Here is a 25,492-nt window from a genome sequence, read left to right as displayed (position 1 = left end):
GGCATTGAAAAGGTGTGGAGAAAAACCACACAATAACTGGTGTAATAAATAAGCCAATGAAGGTGGTGTGGATTGGGTTGCCACATAATTTTAAAACATGTGATGTGAACAACGTAATTGTAAAACTATCCACAACTTTTAAAACAAACTACAAAATAAAAATGTAATATGGAGTAACAGTCAGCGTTAATCACTAGTTAAAGCAAGTAAATAACAATGACGTCAAGGTTACGAAAACGGTAAATGCCATATGAAATGATTTGAGCTTGAAAAATCAACTTCAACTAAATATAACAGAAGGAAAACAGAAAATCTGCATAAAACAGGTGGAATATTATTTTCCTTGAGGAGATGCGGTAGTGAAAAGTAACCGCTAGATGGCAGTGTTGTAACACGAAAAGTACTGTACTTTGAGAAACAGCAGATCGATGTCATGAGGAAAGTTTCCAAGAAAAGCGATTTCAGTACCTGTGGAAGATCTAATAAGAAGCTCCAATGGTTTTGAGAAAAATCGATGTATAAACAGGAGGCATGCCTAAGATCTGTGGAATACCTGGCTAGAAAAATAGTGAAAGCGTGCCTATCGCTGAAGAAAATGCTGACGTGAAATAGGCAAATCCAAAATAAAGCGAGCCTATCCCTGTCATGAGGATGTTGAAATGACGTAGGGAGATGGAATAAAGAAGTCCACATTCTCTACACGTCACACATCCTGGCTGAGCAGTATACTACAGGAGGCTAGGGGGATCCAAGCATTTGTTTTGAGGTGGTTCTCAGGCTATCTTGCATTATAACAAAGGATGAATAGCTTAAGAACAGCCTCAATTAATATTTGTGGGTTGAATAATTTTTTTAATTGGCAAAGGGTGCATTTAGACCTGCAGTATTTAAAAGCTGATGGAAGGGTCCAAAAAATATTTACCGGAATTTTCAGGCTATCAAATCATCTCCAAGACTTTTCAAGGAACCTGCACACAAGGGCAAGATACGATATACTAGAGCCTGGGCAGATAATTATGGTAGATGGGCTATCACAGAATGTATTTATACAGGAGGGTCTTTCACACTTTGCTCTATTTATGGGCTCATCGCTGATGATTCAGCTTTATTGGACTGGCTTTGTCCTGAACTAGCCCGATGGGCCCTTCCTCTGGTTATCTGCAGGGAATTTTAATATTAAAGGGAAGGACGTAAGCCCAAGGTTTTTCGGTCACTGATGCAGCTTGTGACTACTCATTGGCTTTATGATGTCTGGGCCAATAAAGAACCTATAGATTTTTTTCTGCTCATCGGGTGCATGCTCGTCTAGATTATGTTTTTATATCTAGTGGGCTGATGCATGCTTCCTGAATATTCAAATAACTCGGATGATGTCTGACCACAATCCCTTAGTGCTAGAACTAGATATTCAAGCTATCCCACAAGCTAATAGAGGCTGGTCATTTGAGAAAGCTTTGCTGTTGGATGATGCTTATGTTATGCATATGAGGCAGTGGATTACAATATTTATGGCCGAAAATGTAGGGACCGCCCCTGTTGGTGTAGTATGGGACAGACTTAAGCAGGGGTTTGTGGGGAAACTGCGAAATTTAGCTAGATTAGACAGAAGGAGGAGAAGCACAATTTGCGGTAATTATCAGGCATTTTCGCGGGCGGAGGTAGGTTTGGTGGATGCTGTTTCTACCGGACTGGATATCAAAGATGGCCTGCTCCGCGTTAAACAGCAATAGGGGATACCTCCGCAAAGAGAGAAGCCAAAATATATACGGCTTGGAAGAACAAAGCATATGAATTTAATGAAGAGGTGGGGCATACACTAGCATTCCATAACAGACAACAGGCAACGTATGGGGATATTAAGCAAATACAAGACCCTGAGCTTGGACATCTCAGATGTAGGGGGGATATGTTCTGCCTTCCAGAGATATTAGTAACAACTTCATGCTGAGGAGATTGTATTCCCTGGTGAGATGGAGTCATACCTAGATCATGAGACTCTGAAAACATTAGACAGAGAGGATCGTGAGCTTTTAGATCAACCAATCCTGGCAGGAGAAATTACAGTTGCAGTCTCCGGACTAGCGTCTGGGAAAGCTGCAGGGACGGACTTGATCCTGAGGAAATGTTATAATATATTTGCCTCTAGTCTCCATTAATACATGCTTGAGGTATTTTAGCTATTCAGAGGGGCACTCCTTCTCCAGAGACATAGGCCTCTGCTAAAATAGTGGTGTTCCCTAAAAAGGGAAAGCTGGTGCAGGAGTTAGGGTCATATCGACCAATTACATTAATCTATTCTGACACTAAAATCTAGCCTCTAGGTTATCTGGGATTATAAAGAAGATTGTTTCACCTGCACAACACAGTTTATTCCTGGAATGTAAACGATATTCCATATCCGTCGGGTAAATACACTATTTGACGTGGCCAAATCCAAGGAGACCTTATAGCCTTGCTATTATTAGATGCTGAGAAAACGTTTGATAAGTGTCTCCTGGCTTTATCTATGGGCAATATTGGAGAGAAAGAGTCTGGAGCAGGAGTTTATTGGATGGATCAAAACCGTATATATAAATGCTACGGCTAAAATTTCTCTAATGGGTGAGAATCGGAGACTATGAAAGATCCAGCGCGTGACAAGGCAGCGATGCCCATGTTCCCCCCTGCTTTTTGCCATCTACATATTGATCCTTTAATCCATCGAATTAAAGGTAATGCTTCAATCTTGACAATGTCTACCAGTGGTTGAGACACTAAAGTCCTGGCACATGCAGATTTAGCTATTGTCACACCAGATCCCACCATGGCAGTAAAGAAAATTGAAGCATATGCCGATTGCTTTGGGTGTATTTCGGGGTATAGACTCAATCGGGACAAAACGCAGATACTCATAAATGAGAAAATCTGGTTTGAGGATACACAGGTAGTATAGTATCGACTGCAGTATATTTGGGCGTTAATATTAGTGCAGATATGGATGAAGTGGTAGCGGGTAACTTAGGCCCACTAATTAATAAAACAAAGACCGAGCTGTGTAGGTGGAATAGCTTCAGACTTACCTTGATTGGCAGCAGTAATTTAATTAAAATGATGTTTCTCCAAATATTTTTTATTTTTTCAGAGTTATACCTCTCGAGGTGAATACCATATGGTTTAAGGCTCTGGATAGTATGATCGGGAGGTTTTTATGGACCTATATCAGGCTCCGGAGGGCTCTGAAGTTTTTCTCCCTTTCAAGAGAGCGAGGTGGCTGGCCAGTACCAAACTTCCGGCTGTACTATTGGGCTTCGGTGTTGCAACAAATAATCCCTCTACTGTTTGAGATAACTCAGGAAACCGTCACATTCAACACTATCCCATCATGTTTTGAACTGACCCTCAGTGATAAGGTCCGCGGATGTCTGATTGGCAATTAGAATTTGGCTATTTGAATAAAGTTATGTTAAAGACCTACATATGTGCATTTCGAGTTTGGACTAGTGCTCAGAAAAAACTAGGAATTGCCGGCTCAGTTTTTATACCCCCCTCCAGGATAACCCTCTGTTATCGGACATATTTCACGATCTCCACATTAAACATTGGGGGAAAAATCATGGTCCATTTATTCTTTGGTATTTTTTGATGATACAGACTATTACTTTTGAGTCACTTAAGACAAAACATTTTTTAGGAAATACATTTCTGCTAATCAGGGACTTTCTAGGGAGAAAAGAGGGGGGAGGGGTTCAATAGGGTTGAACTTTTGGATCTGTTAGTGAGGAGTAAGTATTCGATTGGAATTATTTATAAATTAAATGATTGAATGGGGCGCGATATTGAGTATACTACCAGAAGGCATGGGGTCCTCCAAACAGAGGACAGCCTTTCCTCTCTGGAACTAGCTTGATCAACGCTTTTATCTGCTAACTTACAGATACAACACTATAAAACTTGGTTCAATTTATATATCACACCGGCTAAAATTAGTAAATGGGGGGGAACAACTGGCAGACCTGGTTCATATGTAGGCAGACTGTATGGGTCTAGAGAATCTGAGGAGGGATATAACTCATTTCTTTGAGGCCAAATTGATCCTGCAGATTGTGGTCACCTCCTAACTGATCTTATCAGGGGTAAAGGAAAATGAAGCCTCTTTTTTGGCCTAATCCCTTTTTTGTTCCTCGCCATGGCAGTACTTAGACTGTGCTTGACGACAGCCTGGTTTGAACATGCCCCTCCATCATTTAATCAATGGCTGGGTCGGTAATCTCAGTTTATCACATTGAAAGGGTGGTTTATGCTCAGAAAGGTAGCCGATCTCTGAAAAGAGGACTCCAACTTTGGGCTCCACTGAGGAATTGGCTCAAAAGCGACTTGTCATTCATGTATTTGGCTTGGGGCTATCGTTAGGTACTGTATTATAACCTGAAATATAGCTTTATGTTGTTATTTTATATACATGTCTATTGCTTTCATCTACTCGTTACTTTATCTGTTTTTTTTGTATTCTGGCTTGGATAGCGGTGGGGGTTAAGTCTGTTAAAACTCAATAACGATGGTTTAAAAAAAAGTCCTTGAACTGATTCAGGGAATAGGGAGAGCAGATGAAGGGCCAAGTGTAGCTTGGTCTGGTCTGTAAACACATAAGAGGTCAGCCAATACACGCAGAGCCATCATCTTCCTAATCCAGGATACAAGTGAGAGCAGGTATGTTATTACATCCCAGACCTTTGCATCAGGGTCATTACATTGTGTAATGTACACAGGGAGTACCTTTACATGATGGTTCATTACATCGGGAATACGTATTACTTCTAATCCCATACATCTATGTTTATATTTTTTTAATTTCATGTACTACACACTAATATTTTTATGTAAATTAATATTACTTTTGGGGGCGTGGTCTGGATGCTGATGGAGGAGGCGGCGTGAGCGGCTAGCTCCGCACCCGATCCCGCCAATACTCCTGAAAACTGCCTGGGCTGCGGCTGTACTTGCCAGAACAAGCGTTGGAACGATTGCTGGGGCCTTCCTGCTCGCTGGTGTGAGCTCCGGTGGCTCAGTCGCACCACTGATTCAAAGTTTGTCCCAAGAGGTGCTGGAGGCAGAGAGGCAAAATGGCGGCCGCACACGAATGGGGGAACTAGGATGGAACGCCCTGCTCGCCGTGTGGTGGTGCTAGCGCCTGCTGTGAGACTGCCGAGGGGACGCAGTATGAGGGCTACTATTCCGAGTCCCTGACCGACGCTATTGAGGGCTGCGGCGGATGACGGCTGGGCATGGAGGACGGGCCGATGAGGTGCTTGATATCCTAAAATGGCTCCCGGACTTTAAGCTGCTTTTGTTGCGCAGTACCTGGAAAATCGCCTAGTGACAGCGACCGCGGCGGAACGGAGGTGCGGCGCAGTATATGCCAATAACGGAGCCCTGTGCGTGTAGAAGCGCTAATGGTGGTTGGCCAGGTGCGGTGACGCTGAGGAGCGGAGGGAGCTGCAACGGACGGCGAGAGCCCGCTGAGGAACAAGCTGGGAGGTATTGTGGCCGGACGAGTGTTGGGCAGCGGGACGAGCGCTGCGGATCCCACGGGACAGCCTGTAGGCTGTGCGGAGGATAGCGGACCCTTCCTGGGGCCTCCGGTGAGTGAAGCGGTGCGGGCCTGGTCCTGGCGCTACGGAGGTGGGGGCGGGAGCAGGCCCGTAGCGCCGAACAGCCGGGGGTCGTGGACGCTCAAGCGCAGCATTGGGTAATGAGAGTGCCCGCAGCGCTACCTGGCAGCAGGGAGCAGTGGACTGCATGGCGCACCCCAATATGCACTGATAGCTAGTCTGGGGCCGAACAGAGAGCAGGCAGCGGCCAGCTGGGACTCACCCTGCCATTATCTCGAGGGTGGTGATATGAGCCCGCAACTTGGACTCCCTGAGTGTCTACTCTGAGATCTAGATTCCTACGGAGGTTTATTGGGAGTATTGCCCCGGGAGAGGAGCGGCGGCTGAAGCAAACCGTGATTGAGGGCAGAGCGCTGGGACCTACGTAGACCCCACGGAGAGCGGTTAGGGCCCAGGGGCCTGGAGACACCCGGCCAGTGGTCGAGGATTGCGGAGAGGAGGTAGACGGTGGTTCGCACAGTGTGTGCGTTCCATGATGACCAGAGGGCCTATGGTGTGATAAGCAGTGTGCTGTGGGGGCCCAAGTGGTCGTGTACGACCCGGACGTTCGACCACGGGGACGCTGGTGGAGGAGTTGCCGCATAGGACGGGGACGGCTGGTGAGGAGGGGATCTACTTACTCCCATACAATGAAGCCCAAAGGCAAAAAAGATGGCGCTGTGGAGCACGAAGACGCCCGTGAGGAGGGGGAGGACGCTGAGAGCACGCAATCAGAGCGGAGGCTCAATAAACGCCTGGATCAAATCCTGGAAGCCATAGCTGCGACGAAGGAATCCCTTCATCAGGGCATAACACAGGTTGCGACGGGGCTGGGACTCCTGAGGGCGGACCATTCAAAGTTGGTAGACAGGGTCAAGGAGACTGAATCGGTCATTCAAGATCTTAAACCAGCGGGGGTAACGGTGGAACGGAAATTAGAAGATGCGCTGAGGCGCTTGGAGACACTGGAGAAAAAGGCTGAGGATTCTGAAAGTCGTAATCGGCGTAACAATGTGCGGGTGGTAGGCCTGCCAGAAAAAATAGAGGGAATGGACATGATAGCTTATCTGGAGGACTGGTTCATGACACATGTTGCCCCGGAGGGTCTATCCTCCTTCTTTACGCTTGAGAGGGCGTATAGGGTCCCAGCTAAACCACCCTTGCGGGGCCGCCCTCCCCGTCCTGTAATGGCCAGAGTCCTTCATTACAAAGACAGGGATCTGCTGATTCAAAATGCACGCTCTACGGGGCCTTTCAATGTGGAAAATAGTACTGTGACGATTTTCCCGGACTATACGCAAGAGATGCAAAGGCGCAGGGCCTCGTACTTGTCCGTCAAAAAAGAGCTCAGAGAGGAGGGCATGCAATATTCGTTGCTGTTCCCAGCCAAACTGAGGGTGATACTTGATGGTTCGACACAGTTTTTCCTGACACCCGAGGACGCTTGGTCCTGGCTCGAATCGTACAGGGCTGGTACAGATCGTAGGGGCAAGGGGGACAGAGGACAGCCCAAACCACGTGGATGCGTCAATCACAGCGTCTCGGCAAGAAAAACAGAATGCACCGGGCCTTGCCGCTTACACAGTTAGCGGCGGACAAACAGGGGGCCCTGGATGCAACTGCGGCGATAAAGGGTTCGCAGAGGGAGGACTCGACTAAGGGTACGGACTCCGATGAGGACAGGAGACACTCTGGCGCTGAGCTTTCGGATGACGACAGCGCCAAGGGCCCGGAGGTGACGCCCAGGACAGCTGATGATTTGTAGGTTGCTTCCCTCTTCGTGGGGATCATTGCTGGAGAATGGAACGTGGTGGAACTGGAGGGACTGGTAACGCTTGTGAATTTTATAGCTGTGCCATCTTATTGCGGGACATTGGGTGCTGGGGCAAGTGCTGCCACCTGTCGGGGCCGGACCACCTACCCATTGCCCTTAAGGCAGCCTGTGGTTACTACTGCAGGGTAGTACTGTGTGATTTGTTGGGGTAGTTTGGATGGGGACTGATAATGTGTTATTGGGTCCTGTTCTGGGGCGGGGGTGGGGGTTAGGGGTGTTCCTTTGGGTGTTCAGTGTTGGGGTTTTAGTGGCTCTGGTGTGGGCTGGCAAAATGTGAAGGAGGAGGCACTGTGGGACTGTTGCAATGGGAACATTACCTGAAGTGAAATGTATTACATGGAACGTACGTGGATTGCATACTATGTCAAGGCGCCACAAGGTGCATGCATATTTGGTGAGGAGGGGGGTCTAGATAGCGTTGCTTCAGGAGACCCATCTTACCAAACAGGTGTGTGCTGCGTTGCAGAAGCGGTGGTGGGACCAGGTGTTTGGTACTGCCTACTCTGCGTTCGCCAGGGGGGTTTTGGTGTGGGTGAGGTCGGGGATTCTGTTCCAGGCCATAAACAGTGTCATAGACCCGCAAGGCAGATATGTGGCGGTGGAGGGGAGATTGTATGGAAGAGATGTGGTGCTATGCAGCATTATGCCCCGAACACGGATCAGCCCCGATTCTTTGACATAATTTCGGGGACATTGGAACATTTTTGGGCGGGACCGGTGATAGTGGGGGGAGATTTTAACTCGATCACTGATGTAACTCTAGACAGGTCGCACCCACCACTGGTTGATTCCCAGGTGCACAAGATTGCGAAGAAGAGGGCGGATTGGCAAGGCAGGTGGGGGTTAACTGACATATGGAGAGAGCACCACCCTGAGGATAGGGATTATTCCTTTTTCTCCGCGCTCCATGAGTTACATGTTAGAATTGACACTGTCTTGTGTAGCCACTCATTAGCACCTCTAGCAACACAGTCTGAGTATTTGGCTAGGACCGTTTCAGATCATAATCCGCAGTTGGTGTCCTTCCAATGGCAGCGGGTGAGGGCGGCGATCCCCACTTGGCGGTTACGTCCAGACACTTTGGAAGATCAGATTTTTAGCTCTGAAATCCGTGATGGCATAGAACGTTATTTCACTGCAAATAGGGAATCGACCTCTACTAGAAGAAGGGAATGAAACGCATTTAAGGTGGTGGTGAGAGGGTTATGCATAAGTAAACACTCAGGGGAACGGACAGTAGTACTGGCTGATGTTAAGAAAGCAGAGGACGCACTGCGAGAGATAGAGAAGCGGAGACCGGAACAGAGGGAATGGCTTTTAGCGGCTAAGGAATTAGTGGCGACCGAAACGGAGAGATTACGCAGTTACGATTATAGACAGTATATGGTGAAGGTGCATGCAGAGGGGGACAAGGTGGGCCCGCTACTGGCGAGACTGGCGAACCCGTTGCCAGGGGGGTGCCCGGTTTTGAGTGTGCGCATGGAGTCGGGGGAGATGGTTTATTCTCAGTCTGCGATCCTGTCGCGCTTCCTGCGTTACTACACGACACTATCAGAGTCACCTGGAAGCAGACGCGCTGGAGATTGAGGGCTACCTGGCGGGGTTTCATCTCCCGCAGTTAGATGAAGAGGATGCTGAGACTCTGGGTCAGGCTATAACCTTGGCGGAAATCAGGGGAGCAATCAAGCAAATGGCTAGAAACAAGACCCCGGGGGTGGATGGACTTCCTATAGAATTTTATGTAAAGTACATTGATATCCTGGCGCCCCATTTATTGGAGGTCTATAACGAAGTGGTGGAGCTGGGCCACCTGCCAGAGTCCATGAGAGAAGCGCTGATCGTTCCCTTGTTGAAACCTGGGAGAGAGAGTAGTGATGTGACCTCTTATAGACCACTGTCTATGCTGACGGTGGACTATAAAATATTGAGTCGCATATTGGCCACGAGGCTGTTGCCCCACATGACTGCTCTAGTCCATGAGGACCAAGCAGGGTTTATTCCGACTAGGAATACCTCGATCAATATCCGCCGCCTTATAGGAGTACTGGGGAGCGACCTGGATGTGGATATGATGCCAGCTGTGTTGTCCGTAGATATAGAAAAGGCGTTTGACAGCCTGGAATGGGAGTACCTTGATAGGGTGTTGGAGAAATTTGGCTTAGGAGAGCGATTTAGAAGTTGGACGCAGGTCTTGTACTCCTTAGCAACTGCTAGGGTGCGACTGGGTACAGTAATATCGTCAGAATATCCGGTGCGGAGAGGATCGAGACAAGGGTGCTCGCTTTCACCCCTGCTGTTCGCGCTAGCAATTGAGCCTTTAGCGGTTCACGCGAGGACGGGGATAGCGTACAGTGGCCTGATGTGTGGTGGGATTTCATACTACATATCATTGTATGCTGATGATTTGCTGTTCTTGGAGGATGCGACGGTGGCACTTGGAGGGGCGGTGAGCATGCTATCGGATTTTGGGAAGCTGTCGGGCCTTAGAGTGAATTGGACTAAAACGTGCATTTTCCCCTCTGAGGGCGGATATGCCCCAGCCGCAAATGGCCGCTGATTTGATATGGGAACGATCGTGCTTCACCTATTTGGGTGTTCGGATCTACCATGGAGCAGAAGACATGTTGGAGGGGAATGTAGGATGCTGTATAAGAGCTCTGAGAGGCTGTATGGCGTTTTGGGCGACTCTGCCGCTCTCGGTGGTGGGGAGAGTGGCGCTGCTCAAGATGGTAGCTTTACCTCGCTTGCTCTACTACTTCCGTACGCTGCCGATATGGGTGCCTTAACGTTTTTTTCGAGAATTACGGACGCTTACCATTGATTTTTTATGGGGGCACGGGAGACGACGAGTGGCAGTGGATACGCTGTTGAGGCCGAAATCGGAAGGGGGTCTAGCAGTTCCTAACTTCGAACTGTACTATCTGGCGGCACAGCTGCAGATCCTTACACAGAATGTGGCACGGGAATTTAGGGGCCCAGACCAGACTCGTGGGACGGGTATACAGAGGCATGTCTTCTCGTATATTGTCATGCAGCAGCAGCTTGTGGTGCGGGACTTGACCCTAGAGGAGAAGACCCTGAGGTTGTGCTGGAATAAAAGTCAGAAGAGGGCAGGAGTAGCACACCTGTATGCACCTGAAATCTCTGGGCATGCTGACGGCGTTGCCGCATGGCGGGGACTGGTCCCAGCTTCTGGAATGGGAGGAGATGGGGCTTCATATGGTAGGTGATCTGTATGCTGAAGGTGAGCTGTTACCCTTTAGGGTGATGCAGGACCACTTTGGCCTCCCTGATGGGAGTTTCCTCTTGCACATGGCTGTGACGACGGCGATGCGGAAGCATTGGAAGACGGGGCAGTCGGAACCACGTAGGCTTGTCAATATGTGGTGATGGCGGCGGGCACGTTCAAGGCAGTCACTTGCCTACACTCTCGAATGTTACACGAAGGTTTGGAGCCACTAACGGTTCTTAAACTGAAATGGGAGACTAGTGTGGGGAAGCCCATCCCGGACACAACGTGGGGGTCATATCTTGAGGAGGACCTGGGAGGGAAGCAGAAATGCTCGGTTTCAGCAAGTGCACTTTTTTATAGTGCACAGAGCTTACCTTACCCCAGGGAAGATCCGGAAATATTTCCACGTACAGGATGCGGCATGCCCTAGATGCCTGTCACCTGATGTGGAATTAGATCACATGATGTGGGATTGTCCGAAATTAGGGCTTTATTGGTCTGAAGTAGGGGCGCTTCTTAACGAAGTTACGGATAGGCAAGTGGAATATGACATGGCGACTTGTCTGTTGCTCTGGTTTCCTCACACGAAAAAAACCAAAATTACCAGTAAATTCATTGACATAGGTCTCATCAGGGCCCAGAGGGGGATAACCTGGCATTGGAAATCGAAGGAGGGTCCCTCTAGTGGACGTTGGGCGAGTGAACTGCATAAATGGGCCCGCAGTGAAGGAACGGTGAGACTTCGCCAGGCAGCCCGTACGGCTAATGAGAAGAGTCTAGAGATGGCACGTGCATGGGAGGAACTAGTACAAACGCTGGGAAACAGTCTGGCACCAGTGGAGGACTAGAGAGAGGTTTCTGAATGTGGTTCCATGGGATACACGGGAGGATGAGCTTTGATCCTACAGGTTCCTTCATGTTAGGAGTTGAGATACATGAAGACCCACACCAGTAGCGGTTAGGGGGGAGGGTAGGGGTTGGTAATTGGGGATCCTACTGTTGGTATAGGAGGGGACTGGCCTCTATGAACGACATGTGTGGATCCTGGGATGGTACGATTGTTCAAGTCTTTTTCCACCAAGGGGGTGGTAATTAGAGTCAGTTTGTGGTTGGAACTAGGCCGATTAGCTACTTTAGCAGTACCTACTAGTAAACACTATTTGAACTGTAGGATAAGTTATCTGTTGGGGGGTTTAGGAGACGGGGAAATAAAGAAGAGCAGATACTAGGTCATCCTGCCGAGCAGTTGTCGTCTCTTTGGTGATCCACCAAATTTGGTGCTATCTCGCTATCGCCGCCCGGCCTCCGGGATGTGGGCTAAATGGCTGTGTAATGCTTGTATCATGCTATATGCAGGACATTTATTGATGAGTGGTGAGACAATTGGAACACGCGACTGTATATTTTCTAATTCTGCAATAAAAACAAAGTAAAAAAATAAATAAAAAATAAAAAGTAAATTATTATTACTTTTAACTTTCTTTTTTTCTTAACATACTGTAAATGTAATCTTTCATCCTGAACCCTAAAACCCCTATACAATACCTTAACCTTCAAACTTAATATAAGCTTAAAGCAATAAATAAATCATTTTAATGTGAAGTAAAAGACTGAGAATTTGCAATGTAATGATTTCCACTGCAGAGCATGAGATGTAAAGGTAACATCAGCGCAGACAGCAGGTTTATTTCTCTTCTGTCCTTCCACAGGAGTAGAGGCACCACTTATGTGCAAGGAACTAGCCAGTGGGTAGCAACAATTCCCTACCCAATGGTTGAAAAGTTCTGAACTGTAAACCTTCCCTCTTTTACAACATCCTGTTTGACTTACTGCAAACTATCCTAAAATGCACCATTGCCAGGGAAAACCAAGATGGCAAAACCTTTCGCACCCTAAAGGAGGCCTGGACCTACCAAGATGTGTTCCCATAGTAAAGACAAGTCACCTTGTCTACACCACCAGCCTCCCACAGTGAATGGAATCAAGATGGCTGGGGTGCACCCTGGGAACAAGAAGCCCCCTAGTCTAAGGTGTCACTTGATACTTTGCTATGAATGACCAGGTCCAATTCTGGTCCCTTTTAAGTTGCATTAATTTCCTGGCTTGGCAGTTCGGGCTGGACTGTTCCCATGAAGCACAGGGTCAGACTGATTTGCATACCGCTTTGTTCGCCATAAGTTGGCAGGGTATGCTCAGACGCGAGTCCCTTGCTCACTTTGCCACTGGATTCAAGCAAGCCTGGCTGAAGACTGCTGTAATGCCAGAAACCGGTCCTAGGAAGCTTGAATCCGGTCCAGGGAAGGCATGGCTTGGCAGTTCAGGCTGGACTGTTAACATGAGGCACAGGGTCAGACTGATTTGCATATGGCAATGTCTGAACTGGGGTGGCAGAGTGGGCTAAAGAACGGTGATGGATTAAACCCAGATCTGTTGATTGGGTGTGAGTGTTTGATTGGTTCAGATGCTCCGTCCATCGCCACCCCCATTTGTACCACATTAATTTCCTAGGCACGTCCTATGGCCCTTCCTGAGATAAGATGGAAACTATACGCACCCAAAGGTCATCCTGCCAAAAAGCCCAAGCTATCGTTCTTACTGAGAGCAATTTCACACGTTCAAGAACTGGCAGGAAGAACAGCCCAAGCAGGCTAAGGCCTATTAGTGCACTGGAGCCTGAGCCAGAAAGAATGCATTTTACAAAGCAACTTTCTTTTACATATATCAAAAATCCAACTTCTCCATTGAAATGGAGTTTTAACAATTAATAACAATTTGTGGTTAAACTCTGTTACTTTACTCAAAACCAACACAGAAAAATCATACTAATTGTACTTTATTTTTTTTTAACAAAACATAATACCTATACAGCGAAAAAGTGAAAATGGTTTTTGGAGGCCAGTCACTGTAGGAATATGTCAACCTTAATTTCCACTTTCACATATTAGGATCGCAGCCATATGGGTCAAGGTCTGCTTAAGACAGGGGCCTTCAAACTGGGGAACAGGCCCCCTAGAGGGGCCTCAAGTGATTTCCACTGCTTGGTAACACTGGTTTGCATGGTACCAGTACAATAGGGATTGTAGTCCATAGTTCGTAATGGCTAAGTGCCCAGTTAATCAAGTCTTGTGTATGCGAACATCAATCTGTGCTTAAAGGTGTACATATAGTTCCTTATCCACATTCAGGCTGAAGGGGATCTTTGTTTTAAAACAAATTAACATTTTTGATTGAAGTCTTCGCAATTTTAATGTTCTGTTCCCACCTCTTTCATTTTTAGGAACTGTTACTAGACCATAGTGTCTAATGTCTTTCCATGATTTTTCCGTGTGGGTTTTCAGAGGTTTCACAATTGCATAGTTGTTATTTTGAATTGCTCGCAGATGTTCGAGGATGCGAATTATGGGCTACAATCCCTATTGTACCTGTACCATACAAACCAGTGTTACCAAACAGTGGACATTTTATACTGTTAGGAAAATTAACATATCAATGGATACTATATCCAACTAGAGAGGTGGAATTTTCCCAAGTGCTGGTGTAACATTGTCATTAACATTTTCAATAAAGTTTTGAAGAAAAAAAACCATATGTAACTGACAAAATCAAACAACTATATGCATATGCTAAGAAATATACCCCAAATGAACTTTTGGTAACAACACAATTGTAAATATGCAGAACATGGGTGGATTCCCAGTGAAATGAGAACTGTGACTACAAAACCCACAATGCCTCCTAATAGGCACTAGTGGGCAAACTATAAATATGGACACGAACAAAGGACTCGGATACCGTGAGCAAAACCTGTAGAGGTTGAAACGCGTTGGTGGTGGTTTAGTGGTGATAATTGCACGTTTGCAATTCTTACTCTCTGGTGTGCGGTGTCTTTCTTGTGAAGAGAATCCTGGTGATTAATATGATGCAAGGATTGGTCCGTCCTCGACACCGGCACCCACTGTGAGATAGTGCGCTCTCCTTGGGACTACATTGTGGCAAAGAATTCTGTGAAGGAGAGGCGCCCAACATCGGAACATTCATGAGATTATCCGCATTGATTGGAGCATGCTGGCAAGTACAATACCGTCATGCCATACATCTAAACCAAGACGAAGCGGAATTACAGGATCCACTTCGTGAGTAGAGAATCTGCGCATTTCCCTGCGTGTTGAACCGGAATCTACAACACGCCGAAAACAACAGAGCAAGCGAAACAGCTCGACTCCTGCGCGGAGAGTGTAAGCTGAGCGGAGCCGGAGGACGCCGAGCAGCGAACACGCCGATCGGCTAGGAGATTTCGGGAGCTTGCTCCTTTAGTTAAAAAACGATGTTGCAGTCAGGCAGCCTTTGGGAAATATAACCAGAGGATAGCTGCTTGAGAGAGTAAGCGCGTATAGTGCACACCACAGTACAAACAGAGTACCATCAAGTGTGAGGAGCCAACGGTGCTTTGAAACTATTACCGTCTGGGAAATCTACATACGTCAATAATGGAGGCACGAGCAGCAAAACGCCTCCAGAAAGCGGAAACGATGTTCCAAAAAGGGACAGCTGCAATATCCAAAATCAGGGAAACAGCTTCAGGCCAAGAGGGTACAAAGAATCTTAAACAGCTATTCGCACAATTAGAAAAATGCCTAAAAAAAGAAATAACCAGCTGGGAAGTCATCATGCTAGAAAAATACATTGAATACGACCGGATCCCCAGGGTTTAAGAATTTTTACTTTATGTGGTTCTTCTTTACCACCACAAGTGTATCTTATCAACCAAGTTAGGTTGTCACCAGTCCCTCACCACTAACCCACTCACTCCTGCCTTTACTTTGTACTCCTGGTACACTAGATGGAGGATGCCAGAGCTATAGATAAAATGTACAGTGAGAGGGATATTAGGGTAGCACGGATGTTTCCCCCCGGTGCCACTGCACCTGCTGCACCAAAGCTAGCTACGCTCGTGTAGCCGAGGGATATTCCATTCCTTCTTTGGGGATGTTGGGTCCAGCAGGTTGATTTCCCAGGGATGTCAAAGGTGGAGAAAGGAATGCGAGATAAGAGACAGGAGGCGTCTCTGTAACAACGCCAGAGGATATATAGGGGTCGATTCCGATCTGGTAAAAAGCGCTCCGAATCGTCGTACGGAGCATTTTTTTCCGTACGAATCGTACCCGTAACCGTCCCCGTACGAACGACGTAGTACGATCCACACCCGATGCAGCTATCCGTCCGAATCGTACCAGGGACCGTACGAATGAAATTCCCGTACGAATCACCCTCGGAAGCCGCTGTACGTGACGTTCATACGTTTCGCGGCTGCTTTTTACGACCCGGCAAGTACAATCCGTGTTGTGTACGCTCCGTACAACCCTTTTTCTACGGGAGCTGGAAACTGTCGTACAGTCAGAGTTCGCCTCGAAACAGGTACGGAACGGCCCCCCCGGGTACGGCACGTACCCCTGCGATCATGGGGGTACGTGGCTGGGTGTACGGCACGTACCCCCCATGTACGCGGGGTGTACGGCACGTACCCCGCATGATCACAGGTGTACGGCGCGTACCCCTGCGATCATGGGGGGTACGCGCCGTACGGTGTGTAGGTGATCGTGCGCTTCTCCGTACGAATCGACGTGTACCGTACGAATCGCGTCCCAGTCGGCCGATCGGGATCAGAATCGTCCGGTCGTACGGCGTCCGTACGAGTCGTACGGAAACGGCTCCGGGTACGATTCGTACGGACGGGGATTTTACCGGATCGGAATCGACCCCATAATGTTTGCTAACATAATCTGCCCATATAATATTGGGGCACAGCATCATCAAATAAAGTAAAACGCCGCGGCAGCATGAGGAGCTCTTTAATATTACTGAGAGAGCCGCGTGAAGGTGCTAGCTTTAAATGGCTCGGGTTGCACCATTCTGGTGCCCACATGTGGGGGTCGCACCACTGCCCCTGCCACCCCCTGCTAGGACTGTCAACAAACAGGAGCCATCACTCAGCCTCGAGAAGCCATGCGCACCTGGGCGGCCATTTCTGAGGAGCTGAAGAGATGTGAAGGGCCCATCAACGCGCCTCCTCAGCCAACAGGGCGGCCAGGGATAATCGGGCGACCCCTGACCATCTAAACCGGGTTCAGACCGGATGAACCCTTGCGCCCCCGTAATTCATCCTTGTGTCTGCTTCACTGTCATTGCCCACCCCCAGTGCCCCTCATCCTCTCCAAAACAGAAACAAGATTTGCTTTTGCACAAATGATGTGTGCTATTCGGCTGAACCGTCTGGTTTGTCCTTCACGCAGCAACACGTGGTGCCTAACTGTGTGTTCTTTGGAGCTACATGTAGGGAGCTTTGCACAACAAGGAAGGGATATCATTGTTACTTGTTTAAATCAATTGAAAGCAACCACAAGCAGCCAAACAGCGCGCACGCAGAGAGGGAGCGACCGGCCGAGCCGTAATAAATCAAGCGCGAGGTGGGAGATGCCATGCACGCGCACATCGCCTGTTCGTGCGCGCACATAGTTAGTCTCCCTTCGTGAACGAAAGCGACAACAATAGAGGCTCGCCAAGCGAGGCAGCGCATGCGCTGCATCCGATAGGCGAGACCTAACAACGGAATAATGCACAGCAAGTGAATCCAGAATTCACGCTGCAAAAACTTCATGCCATAGATGTGCTCTAAGAGGCAATATTAAAACGTTTTAAAATGCTTTATAAGATTAGAAGAAATTCAAAGTTCAGTTCATTCAAATATTATATACACACACGTTATTGCAATAATCTATACTTGATAAGTATGTATAACTTTTTTTTATCGTGTACTTGTTTTATAACTATTATACAGCCCTGAAGTGACTTGTCATGAAACACACACGTCTGCAGTCTCTGGAAGTGATACTTTGAATTAAAAGTAATACTTTATTTCATTTGTGTTTTGAAAACAAACTAAGGTGCCTCTGTACTTGTAACTTTGTATCTCTGGAAGTGATACTTTGAATTAAAAGTAATACTTTATTTCATTTGTGTTTTGAAAACAAACTAAGGTGCCTCTGTACTTGTAACTTTGTATTATAAAATATGCACCCCTGGAACCAGAATGTTTAGCCAGAGCTGTACTTACAGTGCTCCCCTGTGGCCCAAACATGTATAAATGCCTCCCACACCAACCTCCCCCACCCACCCCTCCTGCAAAAAAATATTTTCAATACCAGTAAAACACGTCACATTGTGCATTTTATAACACTTTCTTCAGGCGCGTATTAATGAAATGCGATAATTTATGACAGTGCACTGGAGCGCCCTTCTAAGAAATAACATACAGGCTGAAATATGGGGTGGCGGGTGTCCGTATGAAGTGAGGAGTGTTGGGTATGAAGAAACAGGGGCTGGACAGACAATTTAATGTTAAAACACACAAGGCTTTAAAAAATACACACTGAAGCTGGAGTTTCACTTCTCTTACCAGTTCCTGCCGGGTGTCAATTATCGCCAGGGTGGAGTTCAGTGCAGTGCACGAGTCTTTAGTCACAGTCCACTTTTCAGCACTTTCAGAGAAATAATAACACTTGTTCCGGTACCAGATCCAGCCATCCCAACAAGGGGGCAGCACGGCACTTTCCTTCCCATCCTCTGAAGACCTGCTTTGCTCAGGGCAATTGTTTTTCTTGAGAGCTGATAAAACAGAAATTGAACTTAAAATCTGGACACAGTCAGACAACAAAAATGATTTGTGATCAGAACCATACGGTCCTACGAGCTCTGCTAAGGAGTACGTGACCTGTCCAATGACGGGTGGCTGTTCCTTGACAGGTGCTGTAACTGCTCTGGAAGGAAGTGAGCCTTGCACCTAGGGGAGGACAGGCTGCTTACTGTGGGACATGCTGGAGACTTTCACTAGAACTGGCGGATCACTGACATAACCTCGACAGACCGAATATCGACTGTACAAAATAGCGATGAAAAATTACCGACTACAAAATTATCGATTGCCTATACTTAAACAACAAAACACAAAAATATCGAAACCACATTATCGACTAAAAAAAACAACAACTACAACAATATCGACTAACAACATTATCGATTTCTAAAACATCGATTATCACATCTTTAAATGAAAAAATGACAAAACATCGAATACAAAAATATAGATAGCAAATTTATCGTTTTTTTAAAATATCGAAATTACTACATCCTTGAATAAATCACTGTATTATCTTAAAATTTAGTCATACTATTCATATTTATTCACTAATTGTTTCTAAAAAGCTATAAAACATACTATATATTTTCCTAACATTTATAACACAAAATAAATACAAACATACATTTTATAATACATAAACAATGTTTCGAACAACTAAACATTTCTTACTGCAAATTATATATATTCCTCCACTTTAAAAATATAAAGATAACATTACCTATACAAAATAAGGCCTACACATTAAATAAACGTTAATTGGCGTCACCCATATAAGGAAAGCAATTAGCATAACAGGTTAAAAAATTTAAATCCACGAATTAAAACAGACTATCAATTTAAACAACCAATCCTATTTCAGAAACTATTAGACTAATACTATATAAACAAGATTACAGCAAACTAAAAATGCAGCCTAAATCTCCTAACTAAAGGAAGACGAAACTCTGCAGGATTTCTGAAAGAAAACGTATTGACTTCAACATAAAGACAGCTACACCTATATAAAGTAAGTACTACTACATTATTTTCCATCGAAAATGCAACTCTCAAACCTCACACCTATGTTTAAAAGCCAAATACCTAAAATATATGTTTTTTTTTTACTATTTATCCTACAGACAAAAAGAAAATACAGAAGACCTAGACAACACCTGGACATCAAAAGTTAAATATAAATAAGTAAGTATATAATTTAAATGTAACTTCAACATTTAATAGATAGGTAACTAAATAGAAACTAGCTAAACACCTCTACCAAAATATCATAAATAGTTATAAAATATTTGTACACATTTTCTCAACTTCCACAGGTACAAAAATATATACACAGAAAATAACAGTTTGAAGAACATCAACACCTGAAAAGAACTACTTGAAATCATAAAAAGATTTACAGGTAAATCAGAAATGTGTTAAACTGTATTATTAGAATACAACATTATTTTATCAAAAAATGTAATGACATTCTCTTTTAATTACCTCCTAGCACTACAATACAAGCATGACTGAAGGAGCTAAATTCATTTATTCACAAAAAGGGAAAATGCTTCTTTGTTACATGGGATATGTCTACACTCAAGAGAACCAAAAAGATTTGAAAGTTTTTTGGAAGTGTACGAAATATTATGCCAACAAATGTTATGGTAGAGCTATAACTCAGGAAACTACTGTTACTTATACTAAGGAACATAATCACCCACCCAATGTAACAGAAATAGAGATTAGACAAATGCTAGATTCCCTTAAAGAAGCTAGTACTAGTACTGATCAACCAACAACTGCTATTCTGAAACACCATTTAAGTGTACTTCCCCAACATGCTTCTAGCCAATTACCATCTATCGAATCCCTAAAAAAAACTATAGCTAGACAAAAAAGAGCAACATGCACTACTCCTCCCACACCAAAAACTTTTGAAGAAGTGCAAATTCCCCCTGAACTCTCTGTAACTCACAATAAAGATGATTTTATACTCTATGACAACAAATGTAAAGATAAAAGAATTATACTGTTTGCCACAGCAAACAACATGACTAAACTTACCCAATGCCAAACTTGGATGATGGACGGTACTTTTTCTGTATGCCCCAAACCTTTTTATCAATTATACACTATCCATGGTCATTTCCAAAATGCTAATATTCCATTCCTTTATGCCCTTCTACCAAACAAACAGCAAGCTACCTATCAAGAAATACTAACTGAAGTCAAGCAACATACTAACAACTATTTTCCACAAAAAATTATCATTGACTTTGAAAAAGCAATGATAAACAGCATCCTTAAAACATACCCACACACAGCAATACAAGGTTGCTATTACCATTTTAACCAATGTATCTGGCGACATCTACAACAATCTACCTTGAGTATCCAATACGCCACTGATAGCACTTTTGCTTATCAAATAAAAAAACTCATCGCCCTAGCCTATGTTCCACTGACAGATGTAACTGAGCACTATAACTTGTTAATAGACAGCCCCTACTATAAAAGAAACGAAGAAAGACTAAGCCCTATGCTTGCCTACTTCGAAGACACATGGGTAGGAAGGCTACACAGATCAGGCCATAGAAGACAACCCAAATACCAAATAGCTTGGTGGAATGTCTACCTTAGCACACTAAATAAGGAAGCAAAAACAAACAATGCAGTTGAAGGATGGCACAATGCCTTCCAAGCAACTACAGGCCGAGGAACACCTACCCTTCACAAATTAATACAATCCTTACAAAAAGAACAGAGTTACCAGGAGCTCCGAATGGAGCAATCAGTAACTTTGATCGGACCTAAACTCACCAAAGAAAGGAAAAAAATGTATAACACACTCCAAAGTCAAGTTACCCTCTATCCAACTAGCAAAGGACTAGACTATCTATCAATGATTGCAAAAACTATTCTTTAAAACATAACATAACTATACACGTTACATTAAGCATTTTTTTTTTAATTCCTTAATTTTTACATGTAACAATTTGCAATTAAATTATCAAATACATAATATTAACATATATAAAATGTATTTAGATAATGTATTTACAAAATGTTACATACAACGTAACTAAAGCAAAAATTAAAACAGTTTCCCCACCCATAAAAAGTTTTGTAAATACTGACCTTTCTGTTGCACCTTCAAACGTAATCCAATTCCAAGCAATCCATACGACACCTTAGCAAAAACCCATGCAATCCATGGAAGCCCAAAAAAAAATGCAAAAATACAAGCAAATCCATAGCGACTCCTCTCCAATGTAATACACACGATATACCATTGAAAACCCAAAAATAGTAATTTTTTTTAAAAAACGCTCCTGGAAAACGTGAAAACCAAAATATTTGTGTGCAAAAATAAGAGTATATAATACTCGTCACACAACTCTGATCGAAAAAGAAGGACCTCCTCAAAAACAGTAAAACGCGATGATAACCTGGAAAAAATAAAATACATACCCACCCACACAAAAACACCCATACATATATAAAAGACATATTTATACACCAAACATATTATCTTTGTAACATTTAAACATATTAGCTCACGTCACACACCTACAACTAAAACGCGGTAAAAATGAAATATCGTACACTCTACCTAACACCGAAAACACAATCTTCTCTTAATAACCCTATGTACATACACTTAAACACACCACACATACACTAACACTAACTTCATTAACTTCTAAAATACAATAAAAACAAACTTACCCTCTCTAACGCGAAGCAGCATCCAACCGCGATCTGTTGAAGCACCAAATAAGCCTAAATAACATTACGCGGTTAAAAAGTAGTCCCTGTATACAGCAAAAACCTCTTTAATTTCTATATTCCAACACTTTAAAAAAATACACTGAGTATTATATTAAGTGTAAATAATTATTTAAATTGTAGAAAATTATTTCTTAAATATTCATTACTTTCAAATAATTATTCAACTGTCATCTGTTACTTTAAATAATATTTTATTATTTATATATACATTTTGAAAATAATCTATATTTAAACAAATGTGAATATGTAACCTTGTTACAAATAATTTGTTTATAAAAATAGCTCATATTAGTTTAAACATTATGTATGTATATAAAAATGTATTTGTGTGTTTATCTATGTAAAAATAATATTATAAATATGTTAAATATTCATAATATTAATTTGTAAAAAAAAATATGATTACTTTGTAAAAAACAAAAATGTTACTGTTATAAAACAAATATACATATTTATCTATGACAATATATTCAATGTCTATGGAAATAAAAAAATTGTTATTAAATGAAAAGTACATATTACCAATTTGTTTATTTAACTAATTAAATTACAATATATGTGAATAAACATATAATTATTTAAATATCATTTATTTGTTAAAAACATATATATGCACTTCATATATTTTGCTGGATAATAAAAACTGTTTACTTACAATTTTCAATAGAAATAAAAAATACATCTCTACTTACAATTTATGTTTTATATGTTAATAAACTGTTTTTCATTTATTCCATTTAACCCTGTGTATGTTTCCTTCTTTATTATTCTATATGAATATTAATTACATATGAAATATTCTATTTAAAAATGCATTTTAAATTTTAATAACTTTACAAATGTATTTATCTTTTAACTACTACAATAACAATAATTATAATTAATACAAAAATTTTCTATGTAATTTTAAAACTTTATTATAGTATCCTACCAATAATAATTATTTGTATTAAAAATGTTTTCTTATTTCCACTGCACCAATTATAAACTCACAAAACCATACTACACATTAAAACCATACAAATTACAATTCCCACTTCACCAATTGTAAACTCATGGAAGGTGCTGGACACTGAAACCATACTAATTACTATTCCCACTCCACCAAGTATAACATCAGGGAAGGTGCTGGACACTGAACCCATACAAATTACTATTCCAACTCCACCAAGTATAAACGTAATTTTTACCCTGTACCCCTGTACCCAAAAACCCCAAACTGACCCTGAACCCTAAAAATACCCCTTTACCCAAAAACTGAAAACTGAACCTGAACCCTAAAAATACCCCTTTACCCAAAAACTGAAAACTGACCCTGAACCCTAAAAATACCCCATTACCCAAAAACTGAAAACTGACCCTGAACCCTAAAAATACCCCTTTACCCAAAAACTGAAAACTGACCCTGAACGCTAAAAATACCCCTTTACCCAAAAACTGAAAACTGACCCTGAACCCTAAAAATACCCCAGTACCCAAAAACTGAAAACTGACCCTGAACACTAAAAATACCCCTTTACCCAAAAACTGAAAACTGACCCTGAACCCTAAAAATACCCCTTTACCCAAAAACTGAAAACTGACCCTGAACCCTAAAAATACCCCTTTACCCAAAAACTGAAAACTGACCCTGAACCCTAAAAATACCCCTTTACCCAAAAACCCAAAACTGACCCTGAACCCTAAAAATACCCCTTTACCCAAAAACCCAAAACTGACCCTGAACCCTAAAAATACCCCTTTACCCAAAAACCCAAACCTATAACATTTTAAATATAATTATATACTTATAAATACTTACGTTGTAATGGTATGCGTTGTAAAAGTACCTGCGTAGTAAAAACATTCGTTGTAAATACATGCGTTATAATGGTATTTGCGTTGTAAAAGTTTTGTTGTAATGGTAGTGCATTGTAAAAGTTACGTGGTAAACGTTGTATACCTTTAATAAATATTATTTCCTTCTTTATTATTAAATTACTTCCCACTCTATTCCCCTATAAACCCACAACCCGCTACAGGAAATAAAAAATTTAATTTAACATAATTAGCAAGTAATCAATTAAATTAAATTAATTACCAATGAAATTTTAAATAATCAACAAATATTATTTAATTAACAATTAATTAAATATTACTACCAAATCATAAATTTACATATTTTATTAATTATAATTAAATTACTTCCCACCCTATTCCCCTATAAACCCACAACCCGCTACATGACATAGATTATTTAAATTAGCATAATTAGCAATTAATCAATTAAATTAAATTAATTACCAATTAAATGTTATATATTTGAAAACTATTATTTAATTAACAATTATTTAAATATTACTACCAATTAATAAATTTACATATTTAATTAATTATAATTAAATTACTTCCCACCTTATTCCCCTAAAAACCCACAACCCGCTACATGACATAAAATATTTAAATTAGCATAATTATCAATTAATCAATTAAATTAAATTAATTAGCAATTACATTTTATATAAATTAAAAAATATTATTTAATTAACAATTAATTAAATATTACTACCAATTAATACATTTACATATTTAATTAATTATAATTAAATTACTTCCCACCCTATTCCCCTAAAAACCCACTACCCGTTCCTAGAAATTATTATACTATTTGAATTAATTTTTATATTTATTAATTTTTTTATAAATTTATTTTCAATATAAATAAATAAAAAAATAACATTTAATCATGACTGTCGATAACACAACTTTCGATATTCTTAAAACCGATATTTTGACTTTCGATATTTTTAAACTACTAGAAATAACGATATTTTTTACTATCGATATTACTTACTCGATATTTTTTCAATCAATATTTTTTAACATACATGAAAATCGATAAAAAATACATTGATATTACTTACCTCGACATTAATGCCATCTCGATATTCTGGAGTCGATATTATGTCCAGTCGAAAATAAAAACTCGATATTTAGACTGCACACCAGAACTGGCAGACACTCCGCAAACAAGGGCGGGCGTCTCCTGGCTCACACAAAGTATAACTGCCTCTGAGTCACACTGAAAAGGCCTCGCTACAACTAGGGACACACACACAAACACACACACAACATACCATACCATACCTATTATGAGGACCGGCCATTGATCACAATGAAATGGGTATCTACTATTCTAGGTTTATTTTAATTTTATTTATTTAGATTTGAAGCTTATAGAGAGCACAGCTACCCCCAACGGTGGTGTCCTGGAGCTTTTGGCTGGCGGCAGAAGAGGTACCAGAGTACCAGACAGGGTCTAAGGGCTGGAAAACAGCCAGGTCTTTAGGGAA

General features: G+C 42.6%; 1 protein-coding gene across 1 annotated transcript in view; it reads right to left on the bottom strand.

Annotated features, from left to right (window-relative positions):
• The window catches only part of LOC144769736 (C-type lectin domain family 2 member D-like), a 234,377-nt gene that overhangs the window by 158,705 nt on the left and 50,180 nt on the right, over nucleotides 1-25,492 (bottom strand). The window contains exon 3 of the mRNA XM_078653916.1: nucleotides 18,147-18,355. Coding sequence (XP_078510042.1) covers nucleotides 18,147-18,355 — 209 coding nt within the window. The remainder of the gene's footprint in view (nucleotides 1-18,146; nucleotides 18,356-25,492) is intronic.

The sequence above is a fragment of the Lissotriton helveticus genome, chromosome 7, assembly GCF_964261635.1.
Source record: "Lissotriton helveticus chromosome 7, aLisHel1.1, whole genome shotgun sequence".
NCBI classification, from domain to species: domain Eukaryota; kingdom Metazoa; phylum Chordata; class Amphibia; order Caudata; family Salamandridae; genus Lissotriton; species Lissotriton helveticus.
This window is presented reverse-complemented; position numbering and strand designations above follow the sequence as displayed.